The sequence below is a fragment of the Leptinotarsa decemlineata genome, unplaced genomic scaffold, assembly GCF_025532065.1.
Source record: "Leptinotarsa decemlineata unplaced genomic scaffold, Ldec_3_MD MMD2_tig00000882_RagTag_RagTag, whole genome shotgun sequence".
Taxonomy (NCBI): domain Eukaryota; kingdom Metazoa; phylum Arthropoda; class Insecta; order Coleoptera; family Chrysomelidae; genus Leptinotarsa; species Leptinotarsa decemlineata.
In genome coordinates, this window is record NW_027412556.1 from 4,247,963 (window position 1) to 4,261,298 (window position 13,336).

At 36.5% G+C, this 13,336-nt stretch overlaps 2 protein-coding genes across 3 annotated transcripts in view; both read right to left on the minus strand.

The window, feature by feature from the left end:
• LOC111503888 (ATP-binding cassette subfamily C member 4) overlaps positions 1 to 2,342 on the minus strand; it is an 82,706-nt gene extending 80,364 nt beyond the window's left edge. Inside the window, exon 1 of the mRNA XM_074174837.1 lies at positions 2,104 to 2,342. The gene's annotated coding sequence lies outside the window, so the exon portion shown is untranslated. The remainder of the gene's footprint in view (positions 1 to 2,103) is intronic.
• A 4,565-nt stretch (positions 2,343 to 6,907) lies between these two features.
• The window catches only part of LOC111502768 (probable multidrug resistance-associated protein lethal(2)03659), a 47,373-nt gene continuing 40,944 nt past the window's right edge, over positions 6,908 to 13,336 (minus strand). For both annotated transcript variants that reach the window (XM_074174845.1, XM_074174844.1), the window contains 5 exons: positions 12,714 to 13,331; positions 11,980 to 12,346; positions 10,183 to 10,333; positions 8,605 to 8,835; positions 6,908 to 7,912 (listed from right to left, as the gene is read on the minus strand). In XM_074174845.1, the coding sequence (XP_074030946.1) occupies positions 7,002 to 7,912; positions 8,605 to 8,835; positions 10,183 to 10,333; positions 11,980 to 12,346; positions 12,714 to 13,331 (2,278 nt within the window). In that variant the 3' untranslated portion in view covers positions 6,908 to 7,001. The remainder of the gene's footprint in view (positions 7,913 to 8,604; positions 8,836 to 10,182; positions 10,334 to 11,979; positions 12,347 to 12,713; positions 13,332 to 13,336) is intronic.

A 13,336-nucleotide genomic window follows, 5' to 3' on the forward strand; every position in this document is an offset into this window, starting at 1 on the left:
ATTCACAAGCAAGATTTTGCATCCTTGAAGCAGTAGCATTTTCCATCACGATTCACAGGCAAGATTCTGCAATCTTAAAGCAGTAGCATGTTTCATCACGATTCACAAGCAAGATTCTGCACCCTTGAAGCAGTAGCATGTTCCATCACGTATACAAGCAAGATTCTGACCTCTATAATAGGAGAGCATATTTTGTCATGAATTTAACCACCCTTATGTGTACCAAATACATCTTCTCTGCTGTCTGTCTCTATGTATTTTCATAAGTACTTCTGTTCAGCATACGTGTTGTCTTCATCTTCTTTTTCATTCTTTCTAATTGTTGATTGGTCCCAGATCTGTCTAGGATCTAGTACCATTTCCAGATATTCAACCTCTACATCAACAATTTTATTTTTTGTTTAGTTTTCATAGAAACCCTATATTGGTCCTCTTGTTGAATGTTACTAGGGCAACTTAGACGAGTTGATGCTCACTCCTTCTTCATTGATTCATCTTCTTTTGATATTCAGGGTCTTACTTCATTGATATATTCCATCATTCATCCAGGACTAGAATGTCTGGGTCGTCTGCATACACGTTCCACAGAAGTGGGAAAAAACTTCCCCTGAGATCAGTACCTTTGCTACACTTGCTACTACTGTTTCTCATATAATGGTCGGTAGTCTTTTTCTATCTGTTGGGCTATTTAAAAAGTTTAGACCGTTTCGATATTGCAGCAAAATTTTTCCTCAGATTTCTTTCAGATAATGAAAGCTGAGGAACCTGAAATGTCTCGACGTCTTTTTGGAAAACACTGTCAAGGATTACACTGTTTTTAAGTTAATGACTGCTTTGCAGGTTAATTGCACGGAAGTTTTGAAAGTAGAGAAAAAGAGGATTAGATTTCCTCTTTTGTTTATGTTATCGATTTTGGTGTTTCATTATCAGTCGAGTTAGAAACAAAATATGTTGAATATAGAATAGGAAAAAAAACTTTTGGCTAATTCCTACTAAGATTTTTATTTGTTACGACCGGTTTCGGTTTATTAAACTGTGCAGATTGACAAACAAATTCTTGAATATACAATGTGATATGGTCAATATCCTTTAGGTACCTGCAATATGTAGGGGAGACCAGGGCAGGTTGTAACAAAAAAGTTTACAATTTTTTTTCTCGAAAACAATTTCTTCAATCTGGTTCTAATTTTCGTGATTTATTACCTACACATTTGGCCAACTTGTCTGGTTTTTTCAACTAGACTGATTAGTTCGAACTCTGTGTCTCAATTTATAGGGATGGATGTTTCCCTTTACCTGCGTTGCTGCCACTACCTGTGTATGCTCGACTACCTGTTTTGGTAATAAGACCAAGGTGTTAAAAATAAAGATTTGGTGTTGGGAAAAACTCCAGTAATATTCATTACTCCACCAAAGGTTCCAAACAGTGCATCATAAGTAACTAGTTTAGGATCCATCTGTATGTGGATTAATCCACATGCAGTGTTTTTGAATACCTATTGTAGGTACCTGAAGGAAAATGGCCATAGAATAGAGTAGAACAGAATAGAATATATTCGTTACTGAGAATTTTACAATTGCATTACATTACATGACAGTTACAAAATTTTATCAGACGAGTCAAACCTGAGCACTAGGCTATATATTAAATATAAATAGATACATATATGTACATTATGAACATGATTTACATTAGTAGTTTAAACATTCTTGCACAGAATGAAATGAATTATTTGCTAGATGACTGTATAGTCTTGATTTGAGTGTTTGCAGACTGCATTGATTTCTAAAAACTGCATGGTTATAGTCATTTTATATTCAAGGATTTGTTTGTCAATTTGCATGAGTTTACTTGAAAAGGGTTTAATAAACGGAAACCGGTCATGAAAAATAGAAATCTTAGTAGAAACTAAAAAAAAGTTATTCTTTCATCCCCTATACTTAATTATGAATTTCTACAAAATGAATAGTTCATCAATTGAACAAGTAAGTTATGTCGAGTTGATTTTTCGAAATTATTAAAACAATCAATTTCTTTGTTCGAAATCAAGTTTCAGTTGATGAAAAGCACTGAGGAAAAATTATAATTATATCTCTACTTACCAAAAAAATAACGAAATTATCCTACACGCATTCACCAATAAACTTTCCCTGAAAATGACTACAAACGATAACACAAAGTTGCTTACTGAAAAAGTACCGAAACTATTATTTCATCTCATCCGCGTGCACGCTGGATGAACACTCACAATCAAGGTGATTTGTACGTTTTAAGTACCTTTGCATTAAAAGTGTCCCATTACAGAGAGAAACTATTAATCGTCATGACTGGTTTGTAGTGGAGGTTGAAGAAGAAGTTGCTAATGCGAATATCCTTGGATACAACACATTCAATATCGAATACGCCAGTGCGAGAATTCGCGAGAGATGACATTCAACTTATATTTGTATATGGAAAGATTTCTTGAGCAATTACTTCCGTTACTTTTGTGAAATACTCAGGCTAGACTTTTTGAGACGGATCTAACCAGACTTCTATTGGTCGAACTATGATGATGGTCGTCACGGACAGAAACGGTTGACAATACAAGAGTGCCGAATGTAGGATTGGAATGGTTAAAAAATTTACAGAGAAAAATACATGTACATGGGTGCCCGACAAGTCCTGGCACGGGCTAATATCTCCGAAATCAGTAATAATAGAAAAACTTCAATTACATCTGAAACGGAATATACGTGTTCACGCATTTACAACTAATTTCCCGGTCTGCTCTGTTAGATAGTTGGAGACCAGCTTTAGAGTTAGGAATTATGTTTTCTTCTTCTCCTGAAGACGCCAATTCGATTGAAGAAACGCGCGTCTAGAAGAGAATTGCAACAATTCTCGATTGATTCATATTCGAGATGCATGGAATTAGAATGTATAGTGGATTGGCGATGGAAACAGTACTATTTACCAAAGAAAAGCCTTATGAGTCAATCTATTTCAGTTCATCAGTTTTCTTAGTTTTTCACGGCTCCAAAAAAGCCATCAGCTCATGAAGAGTTCACTCAAGAACTCCAAAACCTCTTCGATATGGAGAAAGATATGTTGTGGGTCGTATCCATCTGGGATACTACCAGTACCGTAGCCATGAACTCGTTACATCGTAAACGATTTGCTGTTGCATGAAATCTGTTACTATTTTGACACATGTAACCGTTACAAGCAGAACCACCCTCTGTCGGTTTTCAGCAGTCTTATCAAAGAACTGTTACGTCACGTACGGTGACAAATAGGGTACAGTATAGTTCACCAAAAATTTTAGAAGGAATGCCCTTTGACTCAATCTATTTCTGCTCACCAGTTCTCTTAGTTCTTCACCGCTTCAAAAAAGCCATCAATTGATGAAGAGTTCACTCAAGAACTCCAAAACCTCTCTGATATGGAGAAAGATATGTTGTGGTGCCATCTGTAACAAGTCACCAGTACCGTAGCCATGAACTCGTTACATCGTAAACGATTTGCTGTTGCATGAAATCCGTTACTATTTTGACACATGTAACCGTTACAAGCAGAACCACCCTCTGTCGGTTTTCAGCAGTCTTATCAAAGAACTGTTACGTCACGTACGGTGACGAATAGGGTACAGTATAGTTCACCAAAAATTTTAGAAGGAATGCCCTATGACTCAATCTATTTCTGCCCACCAGTTCTCTCAGTTCTTCACCGCTTCAAAAAAGTCATTAACTGATGAAGAGTTCACTCAAGAACTCCAAAACCTCTTTTTTCAGAAGTTTTCAGAAGTCTGATCAGAGAAGTGTTACGTTTCGCACGGTTATGAATGAAGTATAGTATTATACAACAACATATTCTGAAAGAAATGATTTATGAGTCAATTTATTTCCATCCACCAGTTTTCTTAGTTCTTCACGGCTTCAAAAAAGCCATCAACTGGTGGAGAGTTCACTCAAAAACTCCAAAACCTCTTTGATATGGCCAAATATATCTGACATGTTCAATTATTATTTTTCTGTAAAGCAAATTGATCCTAAAACTACAGATTTTAGTACTCTTCATCAACTGATGAAGAGTTCACTCAAGAACTCCAAAACCTCTTGTTTCAGAAGTTTTCAGAAGTCTGATCAAAGAAGTGTTACGTTTCGCACGGTTATGAATAAAGTATAGTATTATTCAACAACATATTCTGAAAGAAATGACTTATGAGTCAATTTATTTCCATCCACCAGTTTTCTTAATTCTTCACGGCTTCAAAAAAGCCATCAACTGGTGGAGAGTTCACTCAAAAATTCCAAAACCTCTTTGATATGGCCAAATATATCTGACATATTCAATTATTATTTTTCTGTAAAGCAAATTGATCCAAAAACTACAGATTTTAGTAAGCATGTTGAAACAGCTCCTGAAATTAAATATTTTAAAAACAAGCTACGTGCAATACAAATCATTGCAGAAGTAACAAGGACCTCGGATAATTTTGCACTTCTCAATAAACTAAAGAAGGAATATAGAATAGGCTTCCTGGCAAACAATTAATAAACAGCGCGGAAAAAACAATAATGTCAACAAAAATAACATATTACCTGACGATTTTGCCAGCTTTTTTAATGACTATGTAGATAATTTGATGAAAACTATAACAGACTTCAATCACAGTCATCTTGAAATTTTAATTATGAAAATTCCTCTCAATACTTCAACCTTTTGGTTCCATTCCACTGATGATATGTAAATTCTGAGAATTGTCACCAACTTGAAAAATTCAAAATCTGCTGATATTTATGGATTGCATGCCACTGCTATAAAACTAATAATTGAGGACATCGCAGCACCTTTGGCTAACCTTTTCAATGAGTGTATGTGTCAGGGAATATTTCCCGACGCTTTCAAAATATCTAAAGTGACCCCTTTGCATAAAAAGGGTGATATTACCCTTCCTGATAATTATAGACCAATTTCTATCATTCCGCTAATTGGTAAAATATTTGAACTAATTCTTAAGGAAAGGTTACTCCAATTTTTCGAGTCAAATTGACTACTGTGTAATGCGCAATTTGGCTGTAGACCTAACCGGTCTACTGTATTGGCTCTATGTGAATTTTATGAAGTTGTTGTGGATGCCTTTGAGAGTCGTCAGTTTTGTGAGGCGAGGTTTTACGACCTGTCAAGGGCATTTGATACGATACGACATGATTTCTTGCTATTAAAATTGGAAAGATATGGGGTTAGAGGCTTGGCTTTGAAGCTTTTTTCGTCATATTTGGAGAAACGAAAGTATTTTGTGAGTGTCTCCGGTCGGAGATCTGCTGAGTACCCAGTTATGTTTGGTGTCCCACAGGGCTCCGTTTTAGGACCCTTGCTATTTATTATATATTTCAATGATTTATGTATGAGTATTAACTCTGATGTGGCTTCCATTTTTTATGCAGATGACTCCACACTCGTTGTGAAAAATTCAAATAAAAACAGTGCTTTACTGACCCTTAATTGTTCAGAACAGAATGCTAAAGTTTGGTTTCGATGTAATTTCCTTTTCTTAAATGAAAGTAAAACGCAGCATCTCAGTTTGAACCATGCGGAAAAATCTGAGGATGGAGTTAAACTCTTGGGCCTTCATATTGACTCTCAACTAAATTTTTCATTTCACATTCAGGATCTAGCAAAACGTCTGGCCAAAGCTTCTTATGCGTTGCGTCAATTGAAATATCAGCTGTCCTTTAATTATTTTAAAATAGCGTACTTTGCTATGTTCCACGGTATAATGACTTATGGTTTGATTATTTGGGGAAGTGCGACTCATGCCAATCAAATATTCATAGCACAAAAAAAAGTAATTAGAATAATTTCTTCCAGTGAGTATGACGCTCATTGTAAGCCCCTTTTTAAAAAATTTAACATCATGCCGCTGCCTTGTTGTTATATATTGGAGTGTCTCCTTCATGTTGGGAGCAAAATTTTGGCGAATGAGGTAACCTCAAACTGCCATGTACATAGGTACAGTACCAGAGGTGGTAGTGATCTGCGTCTTCCACTCTTCAGACTAACCAAATCTCATAATTCTTATTTGTATTTAGGTTTTAAAATGTTTAACGCCCTTCCACAAAAACATAAACATTTCATTACTTTAAAAACATTTAAAAATCAAATGCGCAAATATTTAGTTTATCATTGTTTCTATTCTGTGGAAGAATTTTTGCTTCATGGAAGTGCATGTGTGTGTGAGTATTGATTTTTCATTTATTTTTTTATATATATTTTTTGTTTTTTTTATAGTATTTGTTTTGTTTTGTGTTTAATGACAAATGTAGACATGTTTTTATTGTATACACGAATAAATATATCTATCTATCTATCTATCTATCTATATGTTGTGGCGCATTTACCATCTACGTTGGCATTCTCCAGGGATCCATATTGTCTCCAATTCTCTTTTTATTGTATATCAAGGATATATTGAAAAAAACCAAGATATCCATCCAGAAAAGAGTCATCCGCCTGATTGGAGACACGAACATAACTTGCAGCCTTGATAGTCTGGAACATTAAAAAATGGTTAGAGATTTGTCTGTCTTTCATAAATATTTCCACGGCAGGTGTTCAACTGACTCGTCCAAGGGATTCCACCAAGAACAGTACATATCAGAAATACGCGATGGACTGTGGCAGCTCATTGTTTTGAGGTTCAACTCAGTACATCTCGAACTTCATGAATTCAATCTCCAGTGATTTAAATTCAACGTGAATCGCAACTTTCGCACAGGCACCGCTATTAGAGCGCCCCAAGGATTTTTCTGTGGTGCTTGTGTTTTGTCATTGAAAACACAAATTATGTGTGCTTGAAGAAACGAGGGAAATATGAAGGGAATGGTATGACTGGGTTTGGAAAAAAAGTTATTCCGTTCAAAATATTTAGAAACTTTTTAATGGTCATATATTACTTGAAAAGAAAATTTAGGAAATGCATTGTTTGCCTCTATTGAAAAGGTTTTATTAGAGACTATCATAAAGCAATATGATCCAAAAGACCTGCTTGATTTACCATGTTATAAAATAACCCGTTTTTGTTTTTCAGCAATGCCAGAGGACTATCAAACTCTTTCAATTCACCTGCATCGAGCACCAAAACTTTATCACACCTTAGGATCGATGGTATCCTGTGAGCAATCTTGAAAATAGTGCATTTCGAAAAGTTCTCTTCTATGATCTTTTCTAGCACAATTTCTGTATCACGATCAATATTAGCAGACGCTTCATCAAGAATGAGTAACCTGGTGCTGCGTAACATTGCTCTAGCTAAGCAAATCAGTTGTTTCTGTCCGGAACTGAAAGTAGATCCGTCAATTGCTACTTGTGTGTCTAAATTAGCACAGATATCCAGACCCACTCTCATCAAAACGTTCCACAATTCTCGGTCGGTGAAATCTCCAAAGGGATCTAGATTGGATCGGATAGTTCCAGAAAATAGGATGGGATCTTGGGGTATTATACCTATTTTCCCTCTTAGAAATTTCAAAGACAACGTATTTATATCAACGTCATCAATCAGTACTTTTCCGTCGATTTCGTAAAGTCTGAAAAGCGTTGATACTATTGATGATTTCCCTGCACCCGTTCTTCCCACTATTCCTATTTTTTGAAGAGGTGCTACGTCAAAAGTCAAGTTCTTCAGAACAATTTCCTTGCTGTTATATGCGAGAGAAACATTATCGAATTCTACTGCCCCATTTTTTGGCCATTGCTTCATTGTTCTTCCTCCCTGTGGCTCTGTTTTGATCTGAGTGTATTCAAGAACCCGTTCGGCTGACGTCATTAGATTTTCCAGCTCTGTCCATTGTCTTACGCCACCTTGAATGGTACCTCCCAAAGTGAATATTTGGGTGAGAGCAAGCCCTACATTACCAGCACTTGTACCTGAAAATGAAATAGATTTCAGAATATTCGATTCAGAGGAACCTAGGAAATAGAAATGGTCGATTCAGAGTATTAGAACTGAGAACTGAACTCGTTCGCCCAGAGGTGCATCATTTTTCTGGTCTGGATCAGCGAGCACATTCGTAGCAGCAACTTTGTAGTTCCCTGAAAATTCTGTTGACCAGATCTCTTGGAGTTTTTGCTGATACTTGCCGCGAAGAGAGCTCTTGACTGCTGTTGCCTCTTGGTAGCGGCATTGTTCCACCTCGAGGTAAGTCTCTCCGGCATTCTGTTGGTGCAGGATGCTTATGTACATAATATGAATATCATTATTATTTATGCTAGTTTCTTCAGGCATTTTGGATATGCCAGAAGCAGCTAGTTTCAGATGTACACATAGATATAAGTAGGGGTGGCGCTACTTTAGACAAACCCCACTCTCCCACTTTTGTCGTCATCCAGTCGGCCAATCAGAAGCTTCCGCGCGTACAGCGGGAAATTCAAATCAGTAGAAGAACAAGGCGGGTATACATATGAGTACCTGAAGAGGCTATTCTGGTTCATTGTGGCAGGTATAATACAGTGTGTTTGAAGAACTGTGTTGTTCAAGTTTTGCTTTCTATCTTTAAAACGCATATCACTTTCCATACAATTGTTATTATCAACAACGTAACCAAAATCCATGGTCTTACCTTCATCAAAAATTATGAACTTCATCACTACCAGAACAGTGAATAAAGAGCACAGTGCATCCATGAAGAAAGTGAATCCTCTCATCGAACAGATTGACATTAAATGTGCTGATGTATGCAGATCTTGGTGTTTATCAAATTCCTCCGTTAGAATGGCTTGAGCACTATACGATCTTATTGTTGTTAGACCTTCTATGGTTGAATTGAGATGACCAATCATAGGACTACGAGCTGTGGAAATGATTTATGTGATGAAAGATGGAACTTGGAAATATCACTTATAAGATGATTTTTATTATGTACGATGTGGGTGATGTGTGTCCTATGACCAATCATAGGACTACGAGCTGTGGAAATGATTTATGTGATGAAAGATGGAACTTGGAAATATCACTTATAAGATAATTTTTATTATGTATGATGTGGGTGTTGAGTAATATATATTATTGCTACTGTGAATATATATGTAAAACTAATTCATTTATTTCGAAGTCTGTTCTTTTTTGCGCAACTAAAACGATTTTTTGGATATGATCGTCACGTGTGATGGAAAGTGGATTTTCATGACAGTTCATGACAGTGGTTGGTCATCGATAAGCTACCCAGGCATTTTGCGCGTGCAAAAACCCACCAAGGAAAGACCATGGTTACTGTATGGTGGTCAGCGGCTTGTGAGATTTGATATAATGTTCGACAATCGGGCCAAAACATTACAGCAGAGTCCTATTGTGATAAAATTGACGGAAGTTACCGAAAATTGTGTCAGCACCGCCGGCACTGGTCAACAGAAGAGGTCCGACCTTGCTCTACGGCAACGCCTGTCTGCACGTTTTAGAAATCACTGTCCGAAAATTAAACTATCAACTTTTCAGACACTTCAATGTCTTTATCACTGATAAAACCTCCGCTAGTGAGGACCAGGAGAAAACGGCCTCCATCAACTCCATTAAATCCCGAGCACACAATTTTCATGATGATGGAATCAATCCAATTATGTTACGTTGGCAAAAGTACATTGATTTGAATAGCGATTATTTCAATTGAATTAAATGAGTTATCACTGAGATGTCACAGTTCAAAGTAGACTCTTATAAACGGACAAAACTTTGAAAACAACCTGATATGTGATTTAAAACCAGTGATTGTTTTCCAAACAGATTCCAAGTGTTGATGTCTGAAAAACACAAGAGAGAAACCAATCGAACCATAAATTAAATTAAAAAGATAATATCAAACCCGATTATTTCTATAATCTCACCATCAAAATTATTAATGTGAATCGACTTGATATGTTTGAGATCATCAGGTTCAATTTGAAATACGTAAGTACCTATATGCGCCCCGACTTCTCACAAATAACGTTGTCATATTTCAATCAATCCAGACAGAATATCAATCAATCATAAACTGAAAACTTCCTCTCGACTCACTCCATGTATTGGTTTAAACCGTATGAAAATCCATTTGGTAGTTTTCGAATCATCATTATCAGGTTCAGATCGATAGATGCGGTGGGGAAATTGATTTTATAATATTTATACATACATATTCTTTATTTATTATGTCAAAATTACTTACTAATTGCCTCTAATCTCTTCAAACTTCGACCAGCTGGAAGGTAACACTTGCCTGTCACCAGAAGCAAGCAAAAAACAATAAATGCATACAGAAGGAAAATTGAGTTGACTGTTGCTATGAGAATCATGATTCCTATCAAGGAAAATATATTCTGAAAACAAAAACCTAGTAAGTTTCGTCAAGTATCTCAATCTATCAAATTTTCAATATTCCATTATCAGAAGTTTGTTTTTTTTAATGTTTTAACATTTCTATTATTCGTCCATAATTCAATTGCAAACATAGGGTTTATCAATTTATTTTTTCCAATATATAACGTAAAAAAAAAGAAAATCTATTGAAACAAAAAAAAATCGTAAGAAATTCGTCCAAGAAGTTCTGAACGAATCCAGATGTTCAAATAAGGGGTGATATTTAGGTCGGATTGCTGCGCCTGTAGAACAACAAATTAGGAACTCGCCTCCCTGGAGCTTCAGCATTATTTTTTCTGCATGGTCTTGACCGAGGAATCGGCGTACCTCAACCAATAGTTGAAGCCAATGTGGAAGGCATCGATTACGTAGTCCCATGTTGACCATTTTGCCGTCGTAGTAGCTTGCACTACTTCTTTTCTGGATACTAGAGCCTAGTAAGTATCGAATCAATTTTCAAGTTGAATTCAAATTCCAAAGCTTTGATAATCTTCGAGCAACCATCGTGGGGATGTAATCAGAAAACTTCAAATGCAATATGAGAATGACGGGATGTTCGCAGAGTATAACTTTCTCCCAAGCTTCGACCTGACCATCATTTTTCGACTAAATCATCTGTTTTTGAAGACGAATACCTCAAGCGCTTCCTTGACAGTATCAACTTCCTAAATGTTGAGAGGCAGAGTGAGGAAAGTCTCGATATTCTCAGTGATGTGGTCTCCGGCACGATGTATGCTCGACTTCAGTTGCCCCCTGCGTAGCGGAGTCAAGAGGAGGTTTTTCAGCTTCAGTGTAACATTTGAACAAATCCATAACTCCATTCCATCATTTAGACCACTCAAAAGAAAACCTAGAAACTCTACCGAATCTTACTGTCTACCTACGGCCCTGTCTGTCCACATGCTATGCATGTGGATGCATTTTAGTAATCCACGACGGACCGAATGGGGTGCCTGTGTTGATAATAACTGCTTGGTGGTTCTTGAAATTTTTACCCACTCTCCTGTCTTCAGTTCTACAACCGGGGTGGACTTCCTCCTCTTTTTCGAAGAGATGTTTCTTCTCAGGTTGTTCAGCAAGTTATGAAGTGGTGCAAAATTAGGGCTAGCAAAATCGAATTGATGTAGCGGCAATTGCTTTGGATAAGCAGAGCCTTTGGCTGCAAACTCACTGCCCTACTGTTGATCGTGTATGTAGATGGAAACTCGCCCATTCTGTAACAGTCAGGATGCACAAACTCAAGTGCTTGAAGGGTCACATGGCTTGATTGTTGTTGTACTCGTTTGTTTTCAGAAGCTTGGAAAATATCTGAATGAATCCACCTCTGTTTGCTTCACAATAAATGGCCTCCACTCGAAATCGACTGCTAATTTTAGAGAAAATTGGTGTCGGTTTTTTCTGTAGACAATGAACAATATATGAACACATAAATTTCAGAGTTATTTCTTAAACAGTTCTTTGGTGCATTTTATTTTGCATGAAAAAATTCTAATTTGTTATTTATTGTCAAACATTCTAGGCGGAACATTCCACGAGGATGCAGAATGATTAATATTTTGTAACGTATATCAATTGAAGCAAATATTCAAGAACAACTCATACTTACCGCGAAACATCCAGTTAAGGCAAATGGTAGTGGCTCGTCAATATTGAGTAGATCTCTAGAGAATCTATTGAGAATGTTTCCAATGAAGTGAGAATCGAAAAATGACATCAGTGCACTAACAACATTTTCTACCATCGCTTTATGTATGTTGACAGAAGCTCTTCTGCAGAAATCCAACAAGACGTAGGTTTTTGTAAGCGCCAGTATCGTTGAGGCAATCATCATGATAGTATAGATATTGAAAGTGCTTTGCTCTTGTGATTCAGCATCCTTCAGTTCTTTTATATAATCGATGAAACTGAATGTGGCACTATTGTTTAGTGATGGTGCAGCTTTCATGTCGAGGACGTGTTGTTTTTCGTCAACCCTATGAATTCCAAGAGATTAGTGCAGTGGGTGAAACATATTCGAATTCCCAATGAGTTTAATAAATGATCCGTTGGTTGAGTTAGCTTAGGTTAGGTTAGGATAGGTAAGGTTATGTAAGATTAGGTTAGGTTTGTCTGGGTTGGGGGTAAGGTTAGGTTAGGTTAACTAGTTTCAAAAAATGAAATCAGTTGGAGTAATATATATGCATTTGAGATATTTTGACTTGTAATAGATTCAATCCCAGCCATATGAATCTTGTTCAAATTGAAAGGGGAAAAAGATGAAAGATGATATCCTTTTGAGAAAACAAATAATTTAAAATATCTCAAAAACTATCGAAATCTGGATCTCACATGACCACTTACCACTTAGTGAGTAATTTGTCAGAATAACTTTCTGAACCTTGGGCTAATCCCACTAAAATTACATTCAATAATAGAAGTAAAACTCCTCCTCCAAACACAATATATTTCTTATAAACCATGATATCTACTTTTCCTTTCTTCTTGAATTCGCTATAGATTTCTCTCGTTGTGACATCTGTTTCTACAATCTTTTTATCTGTATCATCATCGTTAGAGTCATTTTCCAAGTCAATATTTGAAGCTGCTTTGTGGATTCCATGAATACGATTTCCACAGTCTTCCCCGATTTCCTTTATCGAACCCTTTTCCATAACAATTACATTATTACTTCTTTGTATATGGTCAATTGTCTGACTAACAAGGATGCAAGTTTTATCTTTCAAATATTTCACGACGCATTCTTTGAAGATGTAGTCACGCACATGAGGGTCTAGAGCTGACAAAGAATCGTCGAGTAGATAAATCTCACTGTCTTTATAAACCGCTCTGGCTAGGTTGACTCTTGCTTGTTGTCCTTTGCTAAGATTCATCCCTCTATCGCAAACAATGGTTTCATCTCCTTTGTCGAATAAACTGAAGTCGTAACTCAAAGCGCAAACTCTTATTACGTCTTGATATCTGAA